We start from the raw sequence: 25,086 nt of genomic DNA, 5'->3' as shown, positions 1-25,086 counted from the left end.
GTCTTATGGAAGGGAGGTGGTCTTGTTGGATGGGATGCAGGGTAAGGAGTGATCTGGAGAAAGAATTTAGCTCAGTACAAGGAGAAAGTTTCATGAGGAATAGGCTGCCTTGAGAGAGTGAATTTCTGGAGGCTGGAGAGACAAATGGAAGCTGGGGCAAGGATCAGACCCTGATATTCTTTAGTTTCTTAACTCTGAAGAGCTTCATTTTAACTGGGCATGTCATTTTACTCAGACACTTGAGTACTGACCGCAGGCTGTGTGCTGAGCTTGGGCTGCAACGATAAATGGAAGTCCTGTCCAGGAGTTGCCCACCGTCCACCAGGGAGATGGGCACATAGTGTATGACGGTGAAGAGTTGTTTTGACCACGGTTGCTGTATAGAGAAAGAACAAAGGGAGCCCAAGAATGGCGTGGCCAGCTCTGCCAGGGGAGTCTGGAAAGGTTTCCCGGTAGAGATAATAGTTGAACTGGGCCTTCAAGGGTACCTTTGATGGTATGGGTAGGTCACTTAGATGGGGGCCCATCTGTCCAACCCCAGCCTGGGTCTATGCCCCAGGACCCCTCTACCCTAAATGGTCTTTCATAAACCCTGACTGTGGGGCAGTGTAGGGGGGAAGGGAGAACTCAGAAAATGGGGCAGACCTGGGCCCTAGACCAGCTTGGCTAAGGCCATGCAACTCATAAGGGACCTTGATCACTGGACCCCGTGGGCTTGAGTGACTTGGGTTTGTGCTCAGAGTAGGACTTGGGAAGCAGACAGGAAGCAAGGAGAACAAACACACCTCATACCAGGCATCAATTTGTGCATAATCAAACACAACAGGCTTCTTTTTTTTTTTTTTAAACAGAATAACCTGTTAATTGATACACTTATTGATTGGAGCTATTGACCATTTTGCTATAAAGATCTGGTGGAGAAAATTTAGAGAGTTTATACCTGCTGTGCCCTGGGGAGTCATACCCCGGAATGGCAAAGAGCTTGGATATTGGCTCATTTATTGGGCAAATTGCTAAATCTCTGTGAGCCTCATTTTTTCTTGTTTGTAAAATGGGGATAATAGCACCTGCTTTATATGCTGTGGTTTAAATAGGGCAACGCATACAGAAAGTCCTCCATAAGTTAGGCTGTTGTCATTATCACTATCAATGTGACTTACCGGAGGGTTGTACGCAGCACAGGGGAAGAGCAATAATAATGATGACAGTGATGGTCAGAGTAATAGCTCACATTTTCTAAGCACCCACGTGGCACATTGGGTGCCACACAGTCCTTGGAGTAGGATGGTGAGCAGCCTCTGGCTGTAAGGGGCACCTAGTCGTTAGGGGAAGCCCAGTGTGTTATTGGAGCCCAGGAAGAAGCACCCAGCCTGGGTGGAGGCATATCCATTCCTGTATGTGTCAAGACTTTCTTGAACACCCACGGAGAGCCACGCCCTGTATCAGGACAGAGAGTATTCCACAGGGAGGCCGCGACAGAGGTGGCATCTGCCCATCTTCTCGCCTTGCTGAAGGATGGGCGCCTCTTTTCACTTTTGTGGAGCAGTTCACTCTCCTGCTGACATCTGTCTGGGATCAGGCAGCCTGGGTGGGAGGGGGAAGCTCATGAGACTGGCATCTAGCAGACAAAGTCAGTGAAGTGGGGAAGGGGCTCATCTTGGACTCCAAGTCAGACCCTGCCTGGCACATAGTAGGTGCTCAGGAAACTGGGGTCCTCACGGTCCTTTATGCCTGACGCTTGGCATTTTCACCTTGGTCTTGCCAGCTTTCCAGGGGGAGAAGCTTGGTGGAGGGTTTGACTTGCCTCAGGTGTAGTAGGCAGGGCTGAGCTGCTTTGTGGCTGTGTCACAGGATGGGGTCAAGAAAACTCTTCCAAACAGGGAACTTCTCCCCAAAAACCTTTTCCCCAAAGAGAGGAACTGTCCTCCTTCCTGCCCTTATGTGCCTGCTCCTTCTACCCTCACAGAAGGGGCCAGGAGGGGTGAGCCAGAGTCCCATCAGCACGTGGGTTTGGTCTTGTGCTGGATGGGATTCGGCTGCCCCTTCAAGGTCCGAGGTACTGATGGAAGTGGATTATACAGCCGCATCTGCTAGGAAGCTGTGGTCATTATTGACTTTCTTCCTGAGAACGCCTCCAAAATAAACTGCCTACATTCATGTCCTTATCTCAGTGTCTTGTCCCAGAGAACCCACTATAGAGGTGGTCAGTTGCAACCCATTCTGACCCTTGAAGCAGAAGGGGAGTTCATCGCAAGCCCGTCAGGAGGCTCAAGGACCACACTTAGCCAGACAAGGACCAAGGGAAGCCCCGGAGAGCCCAGGCACGGGAGATGCAGTAATCAGGAGAGTCTGGCCCAGGGCTGCCCACACCCCTGCGGCTGAGAGCACTACTGCTACCCTCCCCAGTGAGATGACTCACAACAGGGGAATTGCCTTGAAATAGGAAGTAGGGGTGGGAGGCTGGGTAGACCCTTTCCTGGGGAAAAAAGTTCACTACAGCCATGTTCAGCATCAAATACAAAAGTGCCAGGCTGTGGGGTAAAAAGGACACTGCTGATGAAATGCCGAGCATTGACTGGCCCCCAAAAGACAGTCCCCTCAGGCAGCCTGGCTGGGTGTGCTTACAGCATCCTCCCGGCCCTCTGAGCTCCCCCGTGGGCTAGGAAGATGGAAGAAGGTAGGACCGGCAGGAGGAAGTGCCGGGGAAAGACAGGGCCCCGAAGATCACCGGACTGGGGCTCTGTGCCCATGATGCTGTTGACCTTTGGGGAAAGGAGGAGGAGTTGAAGCCACCGAGCTTGCTCCCTCTGGGGACTCTGGCTCTCTCTCTGACTTCTTATGTGTTTTAGTCAAGGTCCATTTCATGGTAAGGAAAGGAGAGCCGCTCTGCTTTCTGTGTTAGCTCTCACTTGGAGCTCAGTCGACGGGTCCCATCCATCTTTTCATGTCAGGTCACATAGGTTGGTGGCCACACACAGGCTTGTGTGCCCTTGGGTGAGGAGCCCCCTGGAGGTCCTGTCCGCCCTGCCTGCTGGTGGGGTTGTCAAATGGTACCAACAGCTCTGTCCAGACAGCAGGAGCTGTGGGTGGGCAGGACTCTTGAAGGTGGTGTGGACCCAGTGACAATAAAGGGTCTGTCTCCCTAGGATAGGGCCTCACTCCTGGAAATGGATGTCAGTGTGGAATGGCCACAGCTGCTTTTGTACCTGCTGTTGAGAGCCTTCCGGGCACTGGTGTTCCTGGTGTGGCCAGGACAGCCAGCATCCTCATCCCGTGGGGCGTTTGTATAGACAGACAGAACTGAATCCTGGAATCTCTGAGGGAGGGATCCAGAAATTGACATTTGTAACGAGTGCCCATCTAGATGCTTCTTATGTGAGAAGTTTGCAGATCTTTGTTATAGCTCTTTGGAGGGGCCGCCCATGGCAGGGATTCCTTTCCTCTCTTGGTAAGCTAACTCAGTCCAGCCTGGATTCACAGCAGATCTAAAACGATGTGTCTTCTTTCCCCAGCCATTGGAGGAGCGTGTTTGTTGTGCTTTGTCTTTTGGAGACAGAAAGAATCAAGAGCTGAAGGTTGCTTGTGATGGATTTCAGGAGGATGTTGACTCCAGAGAGGCAGGGCCAGGCCTAGGGCAACCGGGGTGGGCCATTACTGTGAAGACAATTATCTTAGGATTGTCCAGCCACCCGGCCTGAGGCTGGCCACGTGGCAGCTGTAAAAAAAGCCATCGATCGGGGCGTAGCCCTGAAGATTTAGCCATTGCTGAAATTCCAAAGTCAGCGCTAACACCCCTGGTGATGCCGAACAACTCTGAGACCTTCTCCCTTTCCTCCCCAAAAGGTGTGCGCCTTGACCGAGTGCGTGGAGGCCGCCAGAAATACAAGCGACGGCTGGACTCAGAGAGCAGCCCGTACCTGAGCTTACAGATTTCTCCTCCTGCTAAAAAGCCATGTGAGTGCAGGGCAGTCCCTGCCCCTCTTGCCAGCATCTGTTCCTGGAACATCTGGTGTCCCCTTGGGGAAATGCCATCTTCACACTGCTGGGTTATGGGGCACTGAGGGTCACGGGGAGGGGCATCAGTGTCTGGCATTGGTATCGGGTACTTCAGGCTTCATTCAGAGCACCTTTCCTATGGCATTCACAGAATGTAGCTCCAAATGCAGCATGATCCTAAGAAAGCACGGGCCCAGCATCCAGAACATGTCCCCTCACCTCCCACTCGAATCAGGTTCCTCTCAAGAGAATTCACCAGGCAACTTCCCTTGTTGGGATATTTCCCAAGAGCCCAAATCATCACTGCCAGCAACTCTGTGGAGCCAGAAAGGGAGGGGGGTGGTAGGGAAGGGATGGACTGGGAGTTTGGAGTTAGCAGATGCAAACTATTACATATAGAATGGATGGACAACAAGGTCCTACTGTAGAGCACAGGGAACTATAGTCAATGTTCTGGGATAAACCATAATGGAAAAGAATATAAAAAAGAATGTATATATGTATAACTGAGTCACTTTGCTGTATAGCAGAAATTAACACATCGTAAATCAACTATCATCAATAAAATAGAAGGAAAGAAAGAAAGAGAGAGGGAGAGAAAGAGAAAGAAAGAAAGAAAGAGGGAGGGAGGAAAGGGAGGGAAGGAGGAAAGGAAGGAAGGAAGGAAGGGAGGGAGGGAGGAATGGAGGGGGTTTTTAGCCATGTTTGAGCTTCCTGGGGCTCCTTGGAACCCGACTTTTCTTCCTGAGCCATCTCGGGTTCCACCTTGGCCCCTTTCCTCTTTTCCCAGGCATTTACATTCTCCCTTTTGTTGTTGCAGTGACTAAAATCGTCTCCTACCTGCTGGTGGCTGAGCCGGACAAACTCTACGCCATGCCACCCCCTGGCATGCCAGAGGGCGACATCAAGGCTCTGACCACTCTCTGTGATCTGGCAGACAGGGAGCTCGTGGTCATTATTGGCTGGGCCAAGCACATCCCAGGTGAGTCCCATAGGACTGGGGGAGGGTGTAGTCAGAGACTCACAGCCGCGCTCCCCGTGGCTCTGGTTCTTATGCATGGGAGCCCATGACCCAGGAGCCCTGTGGAATCTTGGCAAGACTACTTTTCTCTGGCCTCCTTTCTCTCTTTGTGGGATTGGAGGTGAGCAGTTGTTTGGAAGGTCCAGTGTTGTTCCTGAACTGCTGGGGGCTCTTCAGAACGGATTATGCAGGGGTATGATTGCTTCTACAATAGGTAATAATCAGAGCAAGTTCTTTGAATCCTTAAAGGCCAAACAAAGAACAGGGTTTTATCCTAAATCTTACTGGAAATATACTGGAAAACAACACAGAAGAGGGATTGACTCTCTTGTTTCCTATTAGAGGCAGGTGAAGTGGAATGGTTAAGAACATGCGCTTTGGAATCAGATTGGGATTCAGGTTCTGGGTCTGCAACTTGCTGGCTGTGTAACCCAAGGCAGGTCGCCGGACCTCTCTGCAAACAGGAAATACCAGCAGTACCTCCTTCATGGGCTTTGACGTGGGGATGAAATGCGAGCGTGCGTATGATGCTTTGGCACATCCTGACATCAGCTGCGTGCTCGCTCTTGCCATTTGCCTGATCTCAAGGGAGGCCTGTCTCTTAGTTTGGATTCTATGACTTTAAGATCATTTCTGGCATGAAAAGTACATGTTACGAACGTGTTTTGGGTGGTCCGGACTTCTCTTCATTGCACGTGGCCCCAAACCCCTCTTTCCGTCTTTTTCATTCTGGATGAAGGGAGGGAGCTGATTTTTAATTTGTTTTTGTAGACTCTGATACCCACATATTCTGCATTACACCCTTCTTGGGGAGCTTTCTAAAGTCTGTGCAGTTTATTCCTTTGCGGTTCTAACAGCTTGGCTCACAGTGTCGGGGAGACGTCCTGTTCTTCTCTGGCAGTGACCTACCATGGACTCAGATTCTTCCTAGCTTTGTAATGTGGGACAGTTTATCTTCCTGTCTGTAGATCCTTTCTGTGTTTGCCACCGGCTCTGAAAGATGAATACAGCATGCATGGTTATGTAGCAAAGGTGTCCGAAACTTTAGATGCCAAGGCCCACGGTTGATTGGGGCAAGTCAAAAAGTCCTTATATAAGATGTTATGGGCACAGCTTACAGGAAGGAGCCTTCCTGCGGACAACTGCTCAGAGGGGGTGCTGGTGTCACTTAGCTGGCAAGAAGCCTAGAATTCCTTCCACAGGGACTCCCTGACTCACGGGTGGGCTCCCTGGGGATCTGGGCTGGAGCGCCCTTACTAAGGAGCTCAGCCTCTTGGGATTACACACTCAGTAGTTTTTGAATCTGCCCTGCGCTGATTCAGCACCAATGTGGGGTCAGGCCACTGCTTAAGACACCTCAGCCTGGATTGCTCCACTAACCCAGGGCCAAGTTAGGCACAGCTCCCCCTGCACACACCCCCTTCCCATCCTACACTCCTCTTCCAGGCTGAGCAGGTACTGCATCGCAGCCGCGGCTCAGGAGTGGCTCCTGGCGGGCCCGTGGGTCACTGCCTGCTTCTTCTACCACCTCGTGCCCACAGTAACCCCCAGGGGGTAGAGTAGAACCAGGAGGCAGTGCCTCCCTTGCACCCATTTTCCGTCTCACCTCCCAGCTCCACCTCCCGTCTGTGCCCAACCAAGAGGGCAGTGGGCAGAGCAGAATGGTTGCCGAGGGCACAGACTTTGGATTCAGGCAGACCTGGCCTCTCATCCCAGCTCTGTCCTTACTGGCTCTGTGCGAGATGCTTCGTTTTTCTGTGCGTCAGGGTCCCCACCTGTGAGTAGTAGAGCCTCCCTCACTGGGTTGCTGGGAGGAACTGGCTCGCTTAGCCCAGGCCCCGCACAGAGCTGGAACCTGATAAATGGCAGAGGCTGTGACCATGGTCGTTGTCGTTGCTAATAGTATTAAAAGCCTCCTTTCACATCATCATTTCTCCTTGTCCAAAGCTGAATTCTTTTTGCTTAAAAAATAAAATAAACATAGGGGCTCATTTGTCTGTCTCAAATGCTAATTTGCCTATTTTGCATACATTTGCATGCTGAATTATTTGGGCCTGACCTTCTAGTGTTTAAGGTAAAATTAATTAATAGGGTCTCCTGCTACTGCATGTAAACCTCATATTAAGGGTGATGACATAATCAAGTGCCTGATATAGTTAAACTAATTGACTTAATCCCATCTCAGATTAGATGGAAAACTTATCTGAAGACCTGGTAAGAGAATGAGAAAGAAAATGAGAAAGAGGGCAGGTTGAGTAGGGAGGATACAAGCCAGGGCCCCACCCTGGGACTTGTGTCAGCAACTGTCCATCTTGGTCCCTGGACAGACAGAAGGAGTGGCTTCTTAAGACGGCTCAGGTTAGAGCTCTGGAGAGGATCCCAAGCCACTGCCCTGAATTAAGCGCAGGATACCACATTTCATGCCTCAGTATCGTCTAATCCAGAGCCTGGCACACAGAGGGTGCTTCCTACTTGCTTTTGCATGCATTTATTGAGCATTAACTGTATGTAAGCTCTCTTGCTAGGAGCTGTGGCCCGTCTAAAGAATTAGATTAATTGCTGCCCTAAGGGTCTCATTTGGGAATAAGTTAGATAATTAAAAAAAAAAAAACCAAAAAAGTTTTTCATGGAAAATTTCAAACAAAGGTAGACCAAAGAGTATGATGAACCTCCCCATTACCCTGCTTCAACAGTTATCCCCCCCACAGCCAATCTTGTTTCCTCTCTACCCACCCATTTCCCACCTCCTGTATCTCACACGTGAGAAGGCAGATGCTTAGTTAGAATGCAGCAAGAAGAACCACAAGATGGAGTGCAGAGGCAGGAGGGATGCCACGGGCTTCGGGGGAGAGAGTAGAACAGGAGTTAGGCCTTCAGGATTGATGGGCAAGTGGCCATGGAGGAAAAGTCCAGGGGGACATTCAGTGCTGTGCACAGAAGCGGACATATTCATGCAGGCACTGAGTGGCCAGCTTAGCCGGAAGGAAAGCTCATTTGAGTGCGAACTCATTCCCAGCACTCCCCTCCCTTTTCCCCATATTACTGAACACACAGGACACTTTTGCAAGGGTGAGTTCCGTGGGAAAGCTGGGGCTGCTTGTGGTTCCCCCGGAACAGCAGCCACTCTTTGGTTTGAGTCAGTCTGAAGTTGCCCATCCCAACATAGGCTTTTCCCTTGCGTTGAATTTTCCAACTATTGGGCTGCCCAGAGAACAAGCCCAAGTCTTTAGAGTGTCCACCTCTTTTCCCCATGAGCGAGAGATTAGAACCAGAGGCAGCGAACATTCACAGGCGGTGGGCATCACTTGATGAATTGCAGCCTGCAGATGTTATTAGGTGTTATCCTTCCAGCCCAGGCAGCCCCGAGGGTGCCCCAGCCAGGACAGCCTCCTCGGCTGGCCCTGCCCAGCCCAGAGCTGACATGTGCACGGCCTCTGCAGGGGACCCCCCCACCGGAGGCCTCCTAGCGGAGGGCCCCTCAAAGACCCTGCTACCAGGAAGCCACCGTCTGGCTCACACTGGGGAGAGAAGAACACCAGCGGCCGATGAAATATGGGCTGCCGAGTGACAGCAGCTGTGTCTGGAGTGGCCTCAGATCCTATAATTACATCTCCCTTTATTACCTCTGCTAATGGCCCTCCAGGTCGACAGAAATGATAATAAATTAACAGATTATGAACTCCACTTGCCACAAATTATGTGCTCTTTTTTTTTTTTTTTTTTTTTTTAAATTCTAGAAGCTCATGCTGTCAAATCACTGGGGGATGGGGGCTTGGAAAGAGCCTGAATGTTATTAGATCAGTTGGTGCAAATAAAGCAACTTTCCGGGGGCAGCAGAGCTCAAGGTGGGAGAGGTGGGAGTGGGCAGCCAGCTGGGAGAGCCCCAGGGGCACGGGCCGCACGTAGCCTCTCCCAGCAGCCCCTCTGCCCCAGAATTGCTGATCACCTGATGGAGGAGACCCAGCCCAGCACAGGAACGCAGAAGTGAAGGGTGCATTGCTGAAGGGCAGGGAGGAGTGCATCAGCTCCTTTGTTTGGGTTTAATAAAAGAAAGAATATGTGCTTCCAGTAAAGATGTGGCAGAGGGGTGGAAGTGATGTGTTCCAAATACGCATCTTTCTTAAGCATCATTCTGGGAATTTGTGTAGGTGTATAGCCACTGTGTGTGTGTCCCCTCCCTGCCATCGTTCATACTATAACACTGCTTTACACTCTGCTTTTTTCATTTAGTTATATGAAATAGTAGCGTTTACTATATGCTAAGCCGTGTTCTAAGCGGTCCACACGTTAGCTCATTTAATCCAAACAACCCAATGAGGTAAGTACTATTATTATTCCCATTTTACAGATGAGGAAACTGGGGCACAGAAAACATGCCCAGGGTCACAGCCAGTGGTCAGCAGAGCTAGGATTCCAACAGACGGGCTGCCTCTGGCGTCTGTGCCCTTAATAGTTAACATCTTTCTTGGGCAATGAGTATCTTTCTACATCCACATTCATGGTTCTTCCTTATTCTCTCTAGTGGCTTCTACTGTTTCATTCATCTAGCTAATAGTTACATTTTATTACATTTATATAGTAAGTACATATAGTACATTGGTTACATTTAGGTTGTCGCCTGCTTTGGGTCGTTACAAACAGATCTAACAAACAGCCTTTTCACGTTTATCTTTGTATGTTTATGCATACTTTTCTTTCTAGGAGAAATTCCTAGCAGTGAGATTGCTAGGTTGAAGGGAGAATGCCTTTTATGTTATGCTTGATTTAATGTCACTTCTTCAACAAGGACAGGTTCAAAAGCCAGAACTAGACAAAAACGCGTAGGCAGAACTCTCACCTCCATCCCCATCCCCTCCCCCTCCTTTCTCCTAGAGATAATTTTTATTTCTCATTTTTCCTTCTTGTGTTTCTTTTGTCAAACATTAGAAAATATTTGAGCTATTTCAAATATTAGAAAATATCCAATATTTCCCCCCTGACCTTGCACAAAACGAAGCAGCCTCTATCCGCTGTGCAGCACTTTGGGGTGTGCACCTGGATTTTCAAAGCTATTTCTGGCTCCTTTTGAAGAAGCTCAAGGAAGAAGAGAAGAGTCAGGGGCTGAGTCACTCCTCAAACCAGCCTAGCAGGGGGTGTGCACACAGGCCTCAGGACACCCTCAGGTGGTGGTCCCACATCCCCAAGGTGCTCCATCCCCCCCTCCACCCCACCGCCTGCCACCGACCTGCCCTGTAGGCCTGTCTCTGACTCAGGCATGATAAGCCAAGGCAGCTAAATCCGGACTCATGTCTAGAGGACTAAGAGGGTCCAACCATGTTCTTCTGGCCCATCTTCTCGTCACCCAGGAGTCGAGGCCCGGTGGCATCTGTCCATTCTTGCCTCTGTGCCAGGAATGTTTGTGGGGCCCCTTTGTACCAGGCTGGGCGCTTGGCAGTGGGGCTCGGAAGGTGAGCGGCTTGGTGCCCGTGCTCCCGGGAGCCCGGGGCACAGGAGTGACAGCGGTCTGAGCAGACACACCCCTTCAGCTCAGCCGCAAAGTCTCCTCTTCTGCAGAGTCCCCCGGACTCTCTCATTTGGGCCAAATTCCCCCGTTGCATGTTCTCAGCCCTTCATCTCACTGGAGCTCTTCTTACAGCTGTAACCTCCTGGGGACACACTGTAACTTGGGGTGTGGCTTTCCCTCTTGACTGAGCTCTTGAAGGCAGGGATCGGCTCTGGTTCCAGCTGGCCATTCTGTCCCTGGTGCCTAGCATGGGGCCTGGCACTTAGTAGGTGCTCAGAAAGTATGTGGGGCGTGAACGAGGGGGCAGAGCGTGCTGCTTATGTTCTTCTAGCCGTGAGCCTCTCGTGAATCTTTTGTCTTTCGTTTCCAGAAGCCTAGCTCCTACCTCACCCTCCCTCTCTGCCACCTTCCAATTCAATTGTCTATTAATTTTGCCCCGTCCACCTCCTACATCTTCCCTCCCAGTCTGTCTGCCTTCAGACCCGCACCCCCAGTGCAGTCCCACACGTCCCTACGTACACACACCCCCCGTGCTGGCTGATTGGTATCTGTTAATTAATGTCGCCCCAGGCCTCTCCTGCTCAGAGGCCCGATAAGGGAAATTGGATGTCCATTTCTATCTATCTTTCATTACCACCCGGCTCTCCCCGCCACCACGGGCAGCTGCTCACCCGCTCCCACTCTGGGATCCGGACGACAACACACGAGCATCTGACCCCTCTGTGCCACAGCCTCTCCCCCGAGAAGGCGCATCAATCCCCGCTCACCCCGTGTCGGCAGTGTAATCGCTCCAGCTCTGTGGGCGATCACCCGGGGATGCCAGCAGCCGGGTGGTGATCCCAGGTCCGGGTTGTGCAGATCGGCCTGCGAACTGTGATAGTCAGACTAAAAAGGGTGTTTACCGGGAAAGGGGTACCTGCTGAGCGAAGGGCGGCTTCCTCCCCTGGATGGCCCTTACAGTTGGACACTGGTTGTTGCACTGGTTGGAAAACAGGGAGGGACAGTGGCTTTTAGAGACAGAGGACAGCAGATGAGGGTGGAATAGACTCCAAGAAAACCCAGAGGGATTGGCCAATCCAGAGGCTCAGGACCACCCCAGGCCTCCAGTCTGGGGGCAGGGGAGAAGAATCACGTCACTAGCATGCTAACAACAGCAACAACAGTAATAGTAACAGCTACAGCCGTCACTACCTTCCTCGTTCAGGTGTACTGAGCACCATCTGTGTGCAGGGGGAGGTGTTAGGTGCTTCCCACGACCATCTCTTTTCATCCTCACCGCACCCCGAGTCAGAGCACTGCATCTAAGTGGGGTTAGGTTCTAGGTCAGCAAGTAAAGAGTCCTACATAAGCAAAATTACCCGTGGAGCTCCCTTAATTTCAGTTGTCCATGACGGGTGCATAGTGCAATGGCTTTGTGGATACCTTTCCTTTTTGGTACATCTGGTGTGGTCCGTCTTGGAACCCATCACTGAGTTTCTGGTTGAAGTTACTGCCTTGTGTTTAGTGACCAAGATATTTGAAAATCAACTCTCCTCCCCTCTCCCTGCTTCCCTCGCTGCTCCCTTACTTCCTTCCTTTTTTTTTTCTTTCTCTTAAATCAAGATGTTAATTGACTTTACCTGAGTTAAGTGCATATATAATACAGTTCCAGTGTGTCATTCTCATTTTGCAGATGAAGACTTTCTTCTCATCATTAATAATAATAGTAAGAGCTCAGTAAATGTATGTTTTGTAATCATGGTCTCATTTAGACCTCACAGTGACTCTCTGAAGCAGGCACTACTGTTATACCCATTTCATAGATGAGGAAGCTGAGGTTTGGGGAAGTAGCACAGCTCTTACAAGGTCAGCCTACAGGTAGTAAACGCAGAGTCGGGATTCAAGCCCAGGCAATCTCCAGAGCACACTGAACAAGACAGTGTCATAATTCTGGAGCCACCCCTGCCCCCATCCTTCTTTCACTCTGAACTCAGCCTCCTTGCTAGTAGGGAGGGGGAAACGCCCATGATCCAAGCTCACAGAATACAGGACTGCTTGGGTCATTGTTAGGTGGAGAGTGATGGCCAGGCCAGCGGGGGTCTGACCTCTGGGAGGACAGGCTGCCTGTGAGAAAGTGCCCCCTGACCCTGGGCGCTCTTGAGCTCTTAGCAGCCCTGGGCTGTGGTCACTGGCCGGGAACAGCTGATTCCTCCTCCTTCCTGGTTGGGCCCCTGGGTCTCGGCACAGCTGAGACTCTGCATTGAGGTCAGGCGTCACTCTAAAGCACTAAAGCCTCCCCTGCACTGAGCAGAGAGGGGGATATGGAAACTCCTCTGAGTGGAGGGCACCCTATACTGCCACCTCCTGATTCTATTATGAATTCAATAACTCCTTAAATTACAAATGCATTTAATTAATCAAAAAGCCTCTCTGCACATTCGAAAAATACCATAGAACTAACGATAATAATGATAATAACAACTGTCAACATTGACTGAGCTCTTGTTTTAAGTCTTTTCCATGAATTCCATGTCTGACTCATTCACCAAGGGAAGGACAATGAGACCAGCAGGTAAAAGGGAGGGGCAGGATCCAGAGGTTCCCCACCAGCCCCAGGGAGGCCCCTGGCCTGCCCACCTGACCTCTGCTGCCCTGCTTGTCCCCTCTTCCTGCAGGCTTCTCCAACCTCTCTTTGGGGGACCAGATGAGCCTGCTGCAGAGTGCCTGGATGGAGATCCTCATCCTGGGCATCGTGTACCGCTCGCTGCCCTACGACGACAAGCTGGTGTACGCTGAGGACTACATCATGGACGAGGAGCACTCCCGCCTCGCGGGACTGCTGGAGCTCTACCGGGCCATCCTACAGCTGGTGCGCAGGTACAAGAAGCTCAAGGTGGAGAAGGAGGAGTTTGTGACGCTCAAGGCCCTGGCCCTGGCCAACTCAGGTACGGGCGGGTGTGGGGCGTTCAGGGGGAGCTCCAAGAGGTCTTCTGGGCCTGGGGAGCATAGCTCTGGGGCCTGTGAGCAGGACCTCTGTAAGGGGCAGGAATGGTGTGAAGATGCCCGAGCTTCTTGTCACCAAAGATTGTGCAAGGGGTGGCCTGGAGTTGAAGAGATGGTGATGAAGGATGGCATTGGTTGAGTATTTCCTAAGGCCTTGATTTACAGGGCATTCTGCTGGGCCCTTGCCATGAAGATCAGCACAGGGTTAAGGGCACAGATTTTAGAGGCAGGTTGGTAAGAGTCAAATCCTGCTCCTGCCACTTGGGCAAGTCTGTGCCTCACTTCACTCTGTGCCTCAGTTTCTTCATCAGTAAAATGGGAACAACAAACAGTCCAGAAGACTCCACCCCAGGAGACTATGGAAGGGATTTATTTATATATAATTATGCTTACAATATGCCTGGCATATAATAAGTACTCAGTCTGTTAAATCAATTAGCCATGAACTGATTTCATCTTACAATCAACCCTATGAGCAAAGTTATTATTTTAACCCCATTTTACAAATGGGGAAACTGGGGCTTGGAAAGGGGAAGCAAATTGCCCAGGGTCACACAGTTAAAGAGTGTCAGACAGAGCTAGGACCCAAACCAAGGTCCTCTGATTCCAAAATCAACTCCAAGCTTATACATACTCCTTGAATCTCCCACTCAAATTGCTCAGGCCCAAGAGAGAAAACTTTCCTGGCATTAAAAAGGAGGCTTCACTCCATTTCTTTTAGCGCCCACCAACTTCTAGCTAGACTATCTGGGGAGAGGGGCTGGGCATTGGTAACTCAGGTGAGTGAGCTTGAATGTAACCTGTGTCCACACTCTGTAGGTACCAGGCCAGATGCAGGGGTTGTGGTGGGGATTGCAGAAGAAGGAGAAAGGCAGGGTCCCTATCCTAAAAAGAGAGTGTCAGGCACGCAGACACATAATTCTGCTGCTGGGCGCATGCAGTAGTCAATTGCTCAAATCTCAGTCAAGTTCAAATTGGACCCAAGTTCAAATTCTAGCTCTGATACTTAGTAGCAGTGTGACCTTGGGCAAGTTGGCAACCTTCCGTAGCTCTGTCCTGTGTGTAAAGTGGGGACATCCCCATCCCTCCTCCAAGCACTTTTTTAAATGATTGAAGATAAAGCGCTTAGCCCAGTGCCTGGCCTAGAGGAAATGTTCAATAAATATTCATTATTATCATTATTATTAATATTAGAGAAAACAAGTGTTATCAGTGTATGGAAGAGGGAGAGCTGGCTCCAGATGGAGACAGTACAAATAGGGTAACCAGCCAGTTTGCTTAATGCTGTCACACTTTTACTGAAAGTTCCATGTCCTGGGAAACCTCAGTCCCTGTAAAACTGAGACAGTTGGTCCCCTAACAAATGGCTTCACAGAGAATACAGGGGATGCTGTCACTGCCCCCCTCAGACCCCCTTTACTGGGTTAGTGCATCCGTGCTCCAGCTGCTGAATTTTGCTGCTGATAGCGCACAACTGCCCCCTTCGCCAGAGACCTACCCTCACCTGCCTTGCTTGGAGGGTTACACAACCAACCCCCCCGCCCCCTTCGCACCTTCAGCCAAAAGCCGACCCACACAGGGGAACCAAAGGCTGGACTCCTGGAGTGGAATCAGGCACAAGCCAGGCTGCATCCTTACCGTGCTTGCCCCACCCTCGCCCTATCCCGCCTCCCCACCTTCCTTTCTCCTGAAAGCACACTCGCCACAAATCCCATGCACCCGAACCCCCATCTCAGGCTCTGCTTCCAGGGGATGTGACAGAAGGAAGCTTTTTTTTTTTTAGTTCAAGTCCCTTTTATTAAAAAACTAATGCAAAATAAGAGTTAAACATTTTACATACTTCTGTAGAGACCATTTACACACACCTTGATTCCAAAATTGTAATGTAATCTGTTAGAGAATGCTAATGCTGTTGGTTTGCTTTTAGTACAGTTTCAGATTGACAGAGTAACTGAGCAGATAGTATATAGAGTTCCATACGCCATCCCACCTTCATTCCCCAGCCCCTGTGCACAATTCCCCCTATTATTAACATCTTGCGTTAGTGTGGTAATTTGTTGCAATTAATGAGCCAATTTTTTTTTAATCTGATGGCTTTTTTTTAAGTTTCGTTTGTTTATTTATTTATTTATTTATTTTTGGCTGCGTTGGGTCTTCGTTGCTGCGCGCTGGCTTTCTCTAGTTGCAGCAAGCGGAGGCTACTCTTTGTTGTGACGCGCGGGCTTCTCACTGCGGTGGCTTCTCTTGTTGCGGAGAACGGGCTCTAGGCGCGCGGGCTTCAGTAGTTGTGGTGCATGGGCTTAGTTGCTCCACGGCATGTGCGATCTTCCTGGACCAGGGCTCGAACGCGTGTCCCCTGCATTGGCAGGTGGATTCTTAACCACTGCGCCAGCAGGGAAGCCCAATGAGCCAATACTGATACATTATTATTAACAAAAGTCCACAGTTGCCTTCAGAGCTTACTCTTTGTGTTGTCTGGTTCTATCAGTTTTGACAAATGCACAACGACAAATCTCCATCATCACATATCATGCAGAATAGTTTCACACCCTCACAGTTCCCTGCGCTCTCCTATTCTAAGGGAAGCATTGTCATCAGCGGTTGTAGAGGGGCTGGGGGTTTGGGTGGGCCGAGGAGGAGAGGGAACCAGTGAAATCAGAGGACACAGGGCAAGCACAGCGAGATGCAGCAAGGCTGCCCAGACCCTGGAGGGCACCTCCTGGATGTTGGACTCTCCCGACCACTTCTCACAAGACCCGGAGCTCACGCTTGCCCAGGCCAGGAGAGGAACGTGAGGAGGTGGGAGGCCACTCAGCTGTCGCCTCCACCCACTCCTCAACGCCAAGCTTTCAGAGGACTCTTTAGCTCTGCCAGCTGCTCTGGCCTTAGATCTCAGTACATACAGACATGCACGCATGCACATGCGCACCCACAGACATACACACATACAAATACAAAACACCTGAGGACCGACGGAGCCCGGCAGGAGCTGCCGCTAGCATCAAGCTTTGCCTGAGTAGGTGCTTTGCCATGAGAGACAAAGTGCCGGGAACCTGGACTTCTTGCCCCAGTGGCATTTACCAGGCCATCCTGCAGCTCTGTGCAGGTTCAAGAGCTCCAAGGAGAAAAAGAGGAGTTTGTGATGCCTCAGGCCTTGGCTGTGTCGTGGAGTGATCAGATGCAGGCAGGAAACAGAAAGAACAGGCCTATTTGGAGGTTAGGCTAGAAGAGCTGTTGGTATCAGAGCAGAGGCTCCAGGACTCTGAAGGGAGTGGGGTGGAATAGGGTCAGTAGAGGCAGCCGTGAAAGGTTGTGGAGGAGCGACCTGTCCTCAGCAGCGAGGTAGGAAAGTCACCCAGGCAGACAGTGTGTTAGCTGGAGGAGAGACAGGGGCTAGGAGATCACTGGAGTGGTGCTGGTGGCAGCCCCGAGGGCCACCATGGGTGCCACTGCTGAGGCTGAGTGGGCGGTAGCGGGTCAGAGGCTATGACCCCAAACCACGCCCCCTCGGAGCCTGCTGGATGTCTTTCACCCCACCTCCCGGCCTCTCCAAGGCTCCCTGACGGCAGAAAAAATTCATAGCCATTGATTTTGTAATTAACAGTTTATCAATGCCATCGATACAGACTCGCTGATGGATTGCAAAGGAATTAATCTTCCAATGTTATTTTATTTCATTTTTGGTCGAAGGCAGCTGCCAATTTTGGCCTCCTTGGGGAGTGTGGGGTGGTGGGGAGAGGAAACTGGCAGGAGGCAAGGAATCTGGATGGCCGGGTCCCAGCCTTACAGGGACCAGTGCATCTTGGCTGCACGCTCTGGAATCAGCCAAGAGTGTAGGAATGGAGCCACGCTTCATCCCCAGCTGGCAAAGGAAGAGTCCTCACCGCCTTGGTAACAAGGAGCAGAAAAATGTGGAGGAGTCTTAGGTATGGGGCCGGCCCTGCAAGAGCAGTCTCCTGCAGTCTGCGTTTTCACAGTAATGATAGTAACAACATTTATTAGTGCCTGATGACGTGCTAGTTCATTTAACCCTCACCACTACCCTGTGAGGTAGGCACTCTCATTTGCTCCATTTCACAGACAGGAAACAATCTCAGAGAGCCTAAGTAACTTGGCCAAAGTCACACAGCATCTGAGACTCCAGAGTCTTATCCACCTCATTCTACTGCTATTCTCCTAAGAAAAAGAGACAGGACCCTTGGAGGCATGGGCTGAGTATGGATCCAAAATGTTAGAGGGAATTACTGGGGTTAGCCAGTTGGTACAACTGCCCTTGGCAATCTGGTATCTAAACCAACCCAGCATGCAAAGGAATTGCCCTTCTTTTTTTGAAGAATTCAGGAAATTTTCCCAGTCTTCCTTGACAACCCACCCAGAGCTTCAAGTTCCCTTGATTCACATGCACCCTTACCCTCCCACCTTTGGCAGGCCCTGGGGGCTGCAGTTCAGGGTGGTGGCTGGATATCTTTAAAGCACATCAGAAGAGGGCTGGTTATTTGCCCCAAGGCCATGAAGTGGGTTCTACTTTGCTTCTGCTCAGACCCAGCTGTCAGCAGGCACCTCCCTGCCCCTCTGGGGTTTAGGTAAATTTCATTTGAAGTTCATGGCCTGAGTCCAAAGCCCTCCCCAGGATTCTATAGAACTCCCAAGAGCATCTTCCGTCACTGTGCCCCATGTGTCCAGCCATGCTATCTTAGTCCCCCCATATCCCCCACCACAGGGCACCCAGACACAGAGCTCAGCCCCTTTATCTGTGTATGTAACTGTAACAGCTATTTTGTAAGGTTAGTGAATGCACCGAAGACTTGAGCTGGTGCCTAGTGGCAGCGGTAACAATAATAATCATGATGATGATCATCACGGTCATGATGGTTATGAGGGTGGCGATGGCGATGAAGATCATGATGATGAGGAAGGTGATGATGATGGTGATAAGATGATGATGGTGATGGTGTTAATGATGATGGTGGTGGTGGTGGTGATGACACCACTAGCTGGGCACTTATTCTGTGACAAGTACTGTTTTAAGCCCTTGATCTATATTAACTCATTTAACCTCTTGAGGTAGGTATGGCTATTATCTCTTTTCAAAAATTAGGACAGGGGCTTCCCTGGTGGCGTAGTGGTTGAGAATCTGCCTGCCAATGCAGGGGACACGGGTTCGAGCCCTGGTCTGGGAAGATCCCACATGCCGCGGGGCAACTGGGCCCGTGAGCCACAATTGCTGAGCCTGCACATCTGGAGCCTGTGCTCCGCAACAGGAGAGGCCGCGATAGTGAAAGGCCCGCGCACCGCGATGAAGAGTGGCCCCCACTTGCCACAACTAGAGAAAGCCCTTGCACAGAAATGAAAGACCCAACACAGCCATAAATAAATAAATAAAAATTTATAAAAAAAAAATTAGGACAATGAGGCACAGAGAAATTAAATAAATTGCCTAAAGCCACAGAGCTAGCAGGTGAGGGACTCAAGATTACAATTCCACCAGTTTGGGTCCAGAGTCCACCTGGCACCTCCAGGACAATGACAGGTCTGCTCGTGTTTAAGCCCTTCAGGGTCTCCACTGCCACCTCTTGGTGGGTTCTCAAGAAAAGTCCTCCATGGATACAGATCTCTCCTTGGGTGTGAACCACAGCTCTGTCATTGGCCTCTGTGACTTTAGACCGGCAACTTAACCTGTCTGAGCCTGGGTTTCTCTCTCTGTAAAGCAAGGATTTGGAAGGCTCCAAAGCAGAGATCAAGGACCCCAGGGTGGCCCCCACGCCCAGGGCAGTGCTCTCCGGCCACGCCCGCTGATGCTCTGCCTTGTGCCCACAGATTCCATGTACATCGAGGATCTGGAGGCGGTCCAGAAGCTGCAGGACCTGCTGCACGAGGCGCTGCAGGACTACGAGCTGAGCCAGCGCCACGAGGAGCCGCGGAGGACGGGCAAGTTGCTGCTGACGCTGCCCCTGCTTCGGCAGACAGCTGCCAAGGCCGTGCAGCACTTCTACAGCATCAAACTGCAAGGCAAGGTGCCCATGCACAAACTCTTCCTGGAGATGCTGGAGGCCAAGGTCTGATGGCCTGGCACAAGGACCGACTCCCACCCAAGGACAGACAAACCGACGGGGAGACCTCCACAGCCACCAGCCTCAACATTCAAGTCCTGTATCATGGCCACGAGCAGTCCCAGAGGAAGGGGCTCCTCGCCTCCTGGCTGTGTGCGGAGTCCTGGGTGCTGTGGGGTAGGGAACGGGGACGGGAGGGCAGGGCGCGGGGCTCATCTGTAACTGGCTTTTTCTTTGGTATGTTTTTCCTCCGCCACGGGCAACGCTGAGGCCTGGGCCAGAGCTGACTCCCCTGAGGCTGGAGACCACCGAGGAGGTGCCCCCTCTCCCTGCCAAATCACCAAGAGGCAGCACTAACATAACACATTTCCTAACCCCATGCCCGACCCCCCTGTCCTCTGTCCATGGCCTGGGTGGGCAGTGCTTAGCGCCCAGGACTCTGGCATACTCAAGTGGGGTACCTTCTGGAGGTTTCCCTTTCCCAGAGGGCAGTTACTTTCTTCCAGGGTTGCTGCGTACTCTGGGGTTCTGTGGGGTCCCTCAAGAGGCCCTAAGCCTGCCACAGTCCAGACGGCTCCCTCCCTCCATCCTTCCTCTAAGCTCCCAGGCCCAGCTCACCATCAGGAGAGTAGCCGCCAGAACTCAGGCGTTTTCCTGGTTGCCCCACCCCTTGGTGCGTCCCCGCCTGCCTGTCACCGCGGCCCCAGGGCCTGTCCTCCCCCTCTCTCCCCCAGGAGCCCTGCTGCTACTTCCTGCCCTACCTCAGAGCTCACTCCCACAGTGGGTTCAGCCAGCCAGGACTTCAGGGCCCGTAGGTGGGAATGGTGCTGGCTCCGAGAAGAGCAGGGCCCAGGCAAGACTCCCCAGTGCTGCCCCTTCTTCTGGCTTCTCCCACTCCCCGGGGCGGGTCCAGAGCAGGGAGGCCTTGGGAAGTGAGGGATATGCAGGGGCCTGACCCCGTCTGAGGCCACCCTGGGCACTTGATTCTGGCAGCCCTGGGAGGACCGGGTCAGGATAGGGAGAGGCCCAAACCAATCTTTGCGGAGCACAGAAAGGCCCAGAAGCAGAGATGAGCAGGCGGGGGAACCCTGAAGACAGAGGCTCGGTGGAGGCCACCAGCCTGCCTGATCTTTCCTGGTATCCAGGGGCAGTGGACACCGAAGCCCCCTCCCCTGCTTTCCAAGGGCTGGGTGAGTCAGCGCCACAGGAGGGGTTGCTCCTGCCATCCTTGGACTAAGGAGGTGTAGCGTAGCTCCCTGGGTGCACTTAGAAGACCAGCTTTCTGGCAGGACAACCACTCCGGCCCCCCATCAGTCCTCCAGGCTGCTGTGGAAGGTGACAGCCACCCCAGTTCGCCCAGGACCGGTTCTGGCACTGAAAGTTCATTTCCCAGGAAACGCCTCAGTCCTGCCCAAATGGGGACAGTTGGTCACCCATTTCTGCGAGTGGCTATGAAAGTTTGTTCTCACCCACTTGTGGGAGGTCAGGGGCAGCCTTGAACATGCCGTCCGGTGCTCACGGGGTTGGCGGAGGGCCGCTCAGAGGATCTCCCGAGGATGAAGGGTTTTGAGCATCATGGAGAAGCTCTTCCAATCAGCTGCCTTCTAAAGCAGGGATAAGAGCACCCCCCTGGGGCACATCCCTGGGGGAATCCACACACATTCTAACCCGACCTCTCATCACTTGGAGAGGCAGGCAGATCCCACCCACCCGTCACTAGGACCAGGAGGCCAGGTGCCCTCCTCCACAACCTCGCAGCTTTCCAAGGGAAGCAGCTACTGCTGGTTCCACCTCTCCACCCCCAGACGCCGCTCCTTCTGAATTTTGCTGGGACGTGCTGAGGTCACCCTAGGCAGGAGGGTTGGCTAAATCCTAGCAGCTGCTCTCAGATACCTTCACAAAGAAAATGTCAGGGGTTCCAAGAGACTTCACAGACCAGCAAAGTGTGCCCCCCCCCTTTTGCCTGTGGGGACGGCCAGTCACTTGTCAGTCAGCATTGGAATGATCCGGGATGCTTCAGCCCTAGCTCTCTGTGCAGTCTCCAACCTGGGCAGACAGATGCACAGGTGCCTCTAAGGGACCAGGGGTAAAACCCAGGCCTAACTTAGCCACTGGAGGCCATGCCATGAAGTCTGGACTAGGGAGATGGCACGGTGCGAGAACTTGGGGTCTGCTCTGCGGGAGCCTCCCCTAGCCCCTCACTGTGCTGTGTGCTCGAGGAGGTGGGGCAGAGGGTCGTACCTCATCACCCCGTTCTCTGTAGTGTCATTGCTCAAGCGTGAGGACCCAAGCTGTGAGCTGCGGCAGGGGCTTGTGCACAACTGGCCTTTGTAGTCGATCTTTTCTAGAAAAAGCATCTCTGGCTAACAGTGCAGCAACTGGTTTGTGGTGGGTGGGTGTTCTGTACACAGGGCGGCTTTGCCTCGCCGGATCGCGTACATCTGCAAGTGTCCCGGCATCCGAGCCCCTTTAAAGCAAAGAGGGGGCGGTGGTCCTGATGGCTTGGTGCTAATGAGGTGGATTCTGCTGCTGCTGCTGCTTTTACACTTAAAAAACTCCAGTGGCAACAGGAAATGTATCAGTAATGATGAGAATTCTGTCCAATGGGAAAGGCCCTGGTGTGTACTTGATGGATCCATCGGCATTCAGAGAAAAAGTTTAGGAGCCAACTTCTTAGTTGGAAGTCTAGCCAGCTTTGGGACCTCCCTGGGAAGAGGGGAGGCCCTGACTTAGTGGAAGACGGTGGAGCAAGGAGAGTTCAGGACACCCCATCCCCCAAAACAGAACAAAACTGAAGTTTACCCGCAAATCCGCTGTTCCTGGAAAATCTGTAAAGAGGAAATAGCCCTTCTCAGTTGTACTCTTATGATACAGGTCATTGAAATGAACCAAGAAATAAAATGAAAAAAATCCAACCATGGAGAAGGTGGTATTGGCTGGGTTTTGTTTGGTCCCCATGTCCCCACCCTTTCTAAAGATTCTAGACTGGTTTTGTCTCATGTGAACCTTGATGGTGGCTCCCAGTTTGGGCATAGAGGAAACTTCAGTGATTTCCCAGGGCACAAGTTAAGAACCGAGTAGGAAGACCAGAGTAGGATGTTGGGTGGGAGGCCATGGCAGGGCCTTAGAGGAGCCAGAATCTGCACCCACCCCTGTGTCAGGGGCCTCCCTTCCCTCCAGACTCTCCCCTCCCGCTGCGCAGTTGGTGAAGGTGGAGGGGGGTTCTGGCGAGGGGAAGTAGTGACAAACTTGTGACCAGAAGACAGAGGGGCCCATGCCCACGGACGAGCACCAAAGAAAAGCACTATGTGGAGATTGTTTTATTTTCTAATAATGATAATATGGCTGGAATGGCTTCTTAAGATGTATATATTTTTTAAAATGGCGGTCCCTCATTGCATCACCCACCTGTACCTACTTCCACCTCTGTATGTGTTCTCCCAAACACCCTAGGATGCTTCCATCCTGGTCCCATGTATCTGGAATCTAATAAATAAGGAACAGCCTATTGGAGAATTTCTTCACACATTATCTTTGCTGGCTGGCTGTCCCCTGGACAGCACTGCCCTCAGGTCTCAGGCTGATGCTAGAAGAGACCATCAAGAACCAGCTCAGCCTCAGAGTCCTCTGGGGATTCAAGTGAGCATTAAAATGTGTATTCAGCAGCAAAACTCAGGAACGTAACTTGAGCAGTGTGATACAGGTCTGAGAACCACTTCTACTTCTTTTCAGACTTTTAATATTAATGATGAGGACCTTTATTATTTTCATTAATAGAGAAATGGAGCACCAGGTATATGTGAACCAAAAACATTTCATTGCCTTAGGATTTTGAAATGCATCTGCGTATGCATGCACATGACGCAGACAGTGCAGAAAGCCCACGTATTGTACCAGGACACACTAAGGACCTGTGAGAGGCAGAAGGGAGGGCCTGAAAGAAATCGAGAGGACTATATCAGGATTTTTTTTGTTGCAAGTTAAAGACACCACAGCTTATAAGGCTTACTGGGCTTATTGCCTTGGATATATGTGAAGTCTAAAAGTGGAGCAGGCTTCAGGCAGGGTTTGATCCAGAGGTTCACAAAGTCAGTAGGGCTCTGGCTCTACATCTGTGTTTCTCTCAGTTCTGCCCTCTTCTGTCTGTATGCTTTGTCCTCAAACCAGCCTCTTTCATAGTAGCAAGAAGGCTGCCAGATTTTTATTTAGCATCATGGGGAGAGAGAAAAAATCTCTTCCTACAACCATGGAAAATATCTGAGAGCTTCATTCTAAATCCCAATGGCTTTTGTGCCTATCCCTTAATGGACCACTATGACCACCTTGGGGTGGCATCAGTCCCACACATCAGTCTAGCTGCTACACAAAAAGGGTTAGGTTGAAAGTCTAGGAGGTGACCAACCAATCATGATGCCCACAGAACCCACACACCTAGACAACTCAAGGTCTGGTCAACTTTCAGTGGGCTCTTTGTAAGTTTCCTGAAGCTCTTGGAAGAGAAGATCCACATGGCAGTCTTTGAACTCAATACCTAGCAAGTCTTGTGCATTTAATACATAAAGTGTTTGTGGGAATGAAAGTACCTGGTCTGTGGGTTATTTTAGGTAAATTCCCAATTCACCTGCATCTGGTGCATGTGTACATGTGTGTACACAAACACACAGCTGGTATTCATGCTACTACCTTAAGAAAAAATAATTAGGAAAGAGTCAACCAGAGCATCATATAATGCAATCAAAATAGAAATTTTTATTGGACTACCTCTTTTAGGATTTTCTGTACTATGTCTTCGATTTATCTAGATAATTGTGATCAGACTAGCTAATAACTCATTTTTTCAAAGACTTAACCCTCATCCATTTCTTTATCTCTCTTCATTCGTTCTCCAAATATTCCCCCCTTCGTGTTAGCAAAAGAATTGAAGCTTCAAAGAAAGGGGAAAAAACACAACTGAGGGTCAATCATTCATTCAACAAATATTTACTGAGGGTCTGCCCTGTGCCAGGCACTGTTGGGCAGAGAGACTATATCAGTAAAGAGAACAAGCACAGTCTCTATCTTCATGGAGCACACAGTCTAGTGGGAGAAAGAGAGAGACAATGAGCACAATAAATAACCAGATTATATAGTTTGTTAGAATGTGATAAGTTCCATGAGGGGGAAAAAGCAGGATACGGGGGATCAAGAATGGGGGGTTGGGATATAATTTTAAAAGGAGGGACTCCCCTGGTGGTCTAGTGGTTAAGACTCCATGCTCCCAATGCAGGGGGCCCGGGTTTAATCCCTGGTTAGGGAACTAGATCCAGCATGCTGCAACTAAAGATTCCACATGCTGCAACTAAAGATTCCACATGCTGCAACTAAAGATTCCACATGCCACAGCTAAGACCCGGCGCAGCCAAATAAATAAATTAATTTAAAAAACCATTTTTAAAGAGTGGTCAGAGCAGCCTCAATGAGAATGTTTCATTGAACAGTAAGTTGAAAAAGTGAGGGTCATGTGGGTGTCTGGAGGAAAAAGTCTCCAAGTAGAG

General features: G+C 51.0%; 1 protein-coding gene and 1 long non-coding RNA gene across 9 annotated transcripts in view; one reads left to right on the top strand and one right to left on the bottom strand.

The window, feature by feature from the left end:
* ESRRB (estrogen related receptor beta) overlaps nt 1–23,068 on the top strand; it is a 174,359-nt gene extending 151,291 nt beyond the window's left edge. For all 8 annotated transcript variants that reach the window (XM_082387562.1, XM_082387561.1, XM_082387566.1 and 5 more), the window contains 4 exons: nt 3,844–3,954; nt 4,817–4,978; nt 13,175–13,444; nt 19,320–23,068. In XM_082387562.1, the coding sequence (XP_082243688.1) occupies nt 3,844–3,954; nt 4,817–4,978; nt 13,175–13,444; nt 19,320–19,564 (788 nt within the window). In that variant the 3' untranslated portion in view covers nt 19,565–23,068. The remainder of the gene's footprint in view (nt 1–3,843; nt 3,955–4,816; nt 4,979–13,174; nt 13,445–19,319) is intronic.
* The window catches only part of LOC309626636, a 1,318,538-nt gene that overhangs the window by 987,039 nt on the left and 306,413 nt on the right, over nt 1–25,086 (bottom strand). The gene's annotated exons all lie outside the window — the stretch shown is intronic.

This window comes from Balaenoptera borealis, assembly GCF_965194805.1.
Source record: "Balaenoptera borealis genome assembly, chromosome: 3".
Lineage (NCBI taxonomy): Eukaryota > Metazoa > Chordata > Mammalia > Artiodactyla > Balaenopteridae > Balaenoptera > Balaenoptera borealis.
Note: the sequence above shows the minus strand (reverse complement) of the source record. Positions and strands in the feature narration are given on the sequence as shown.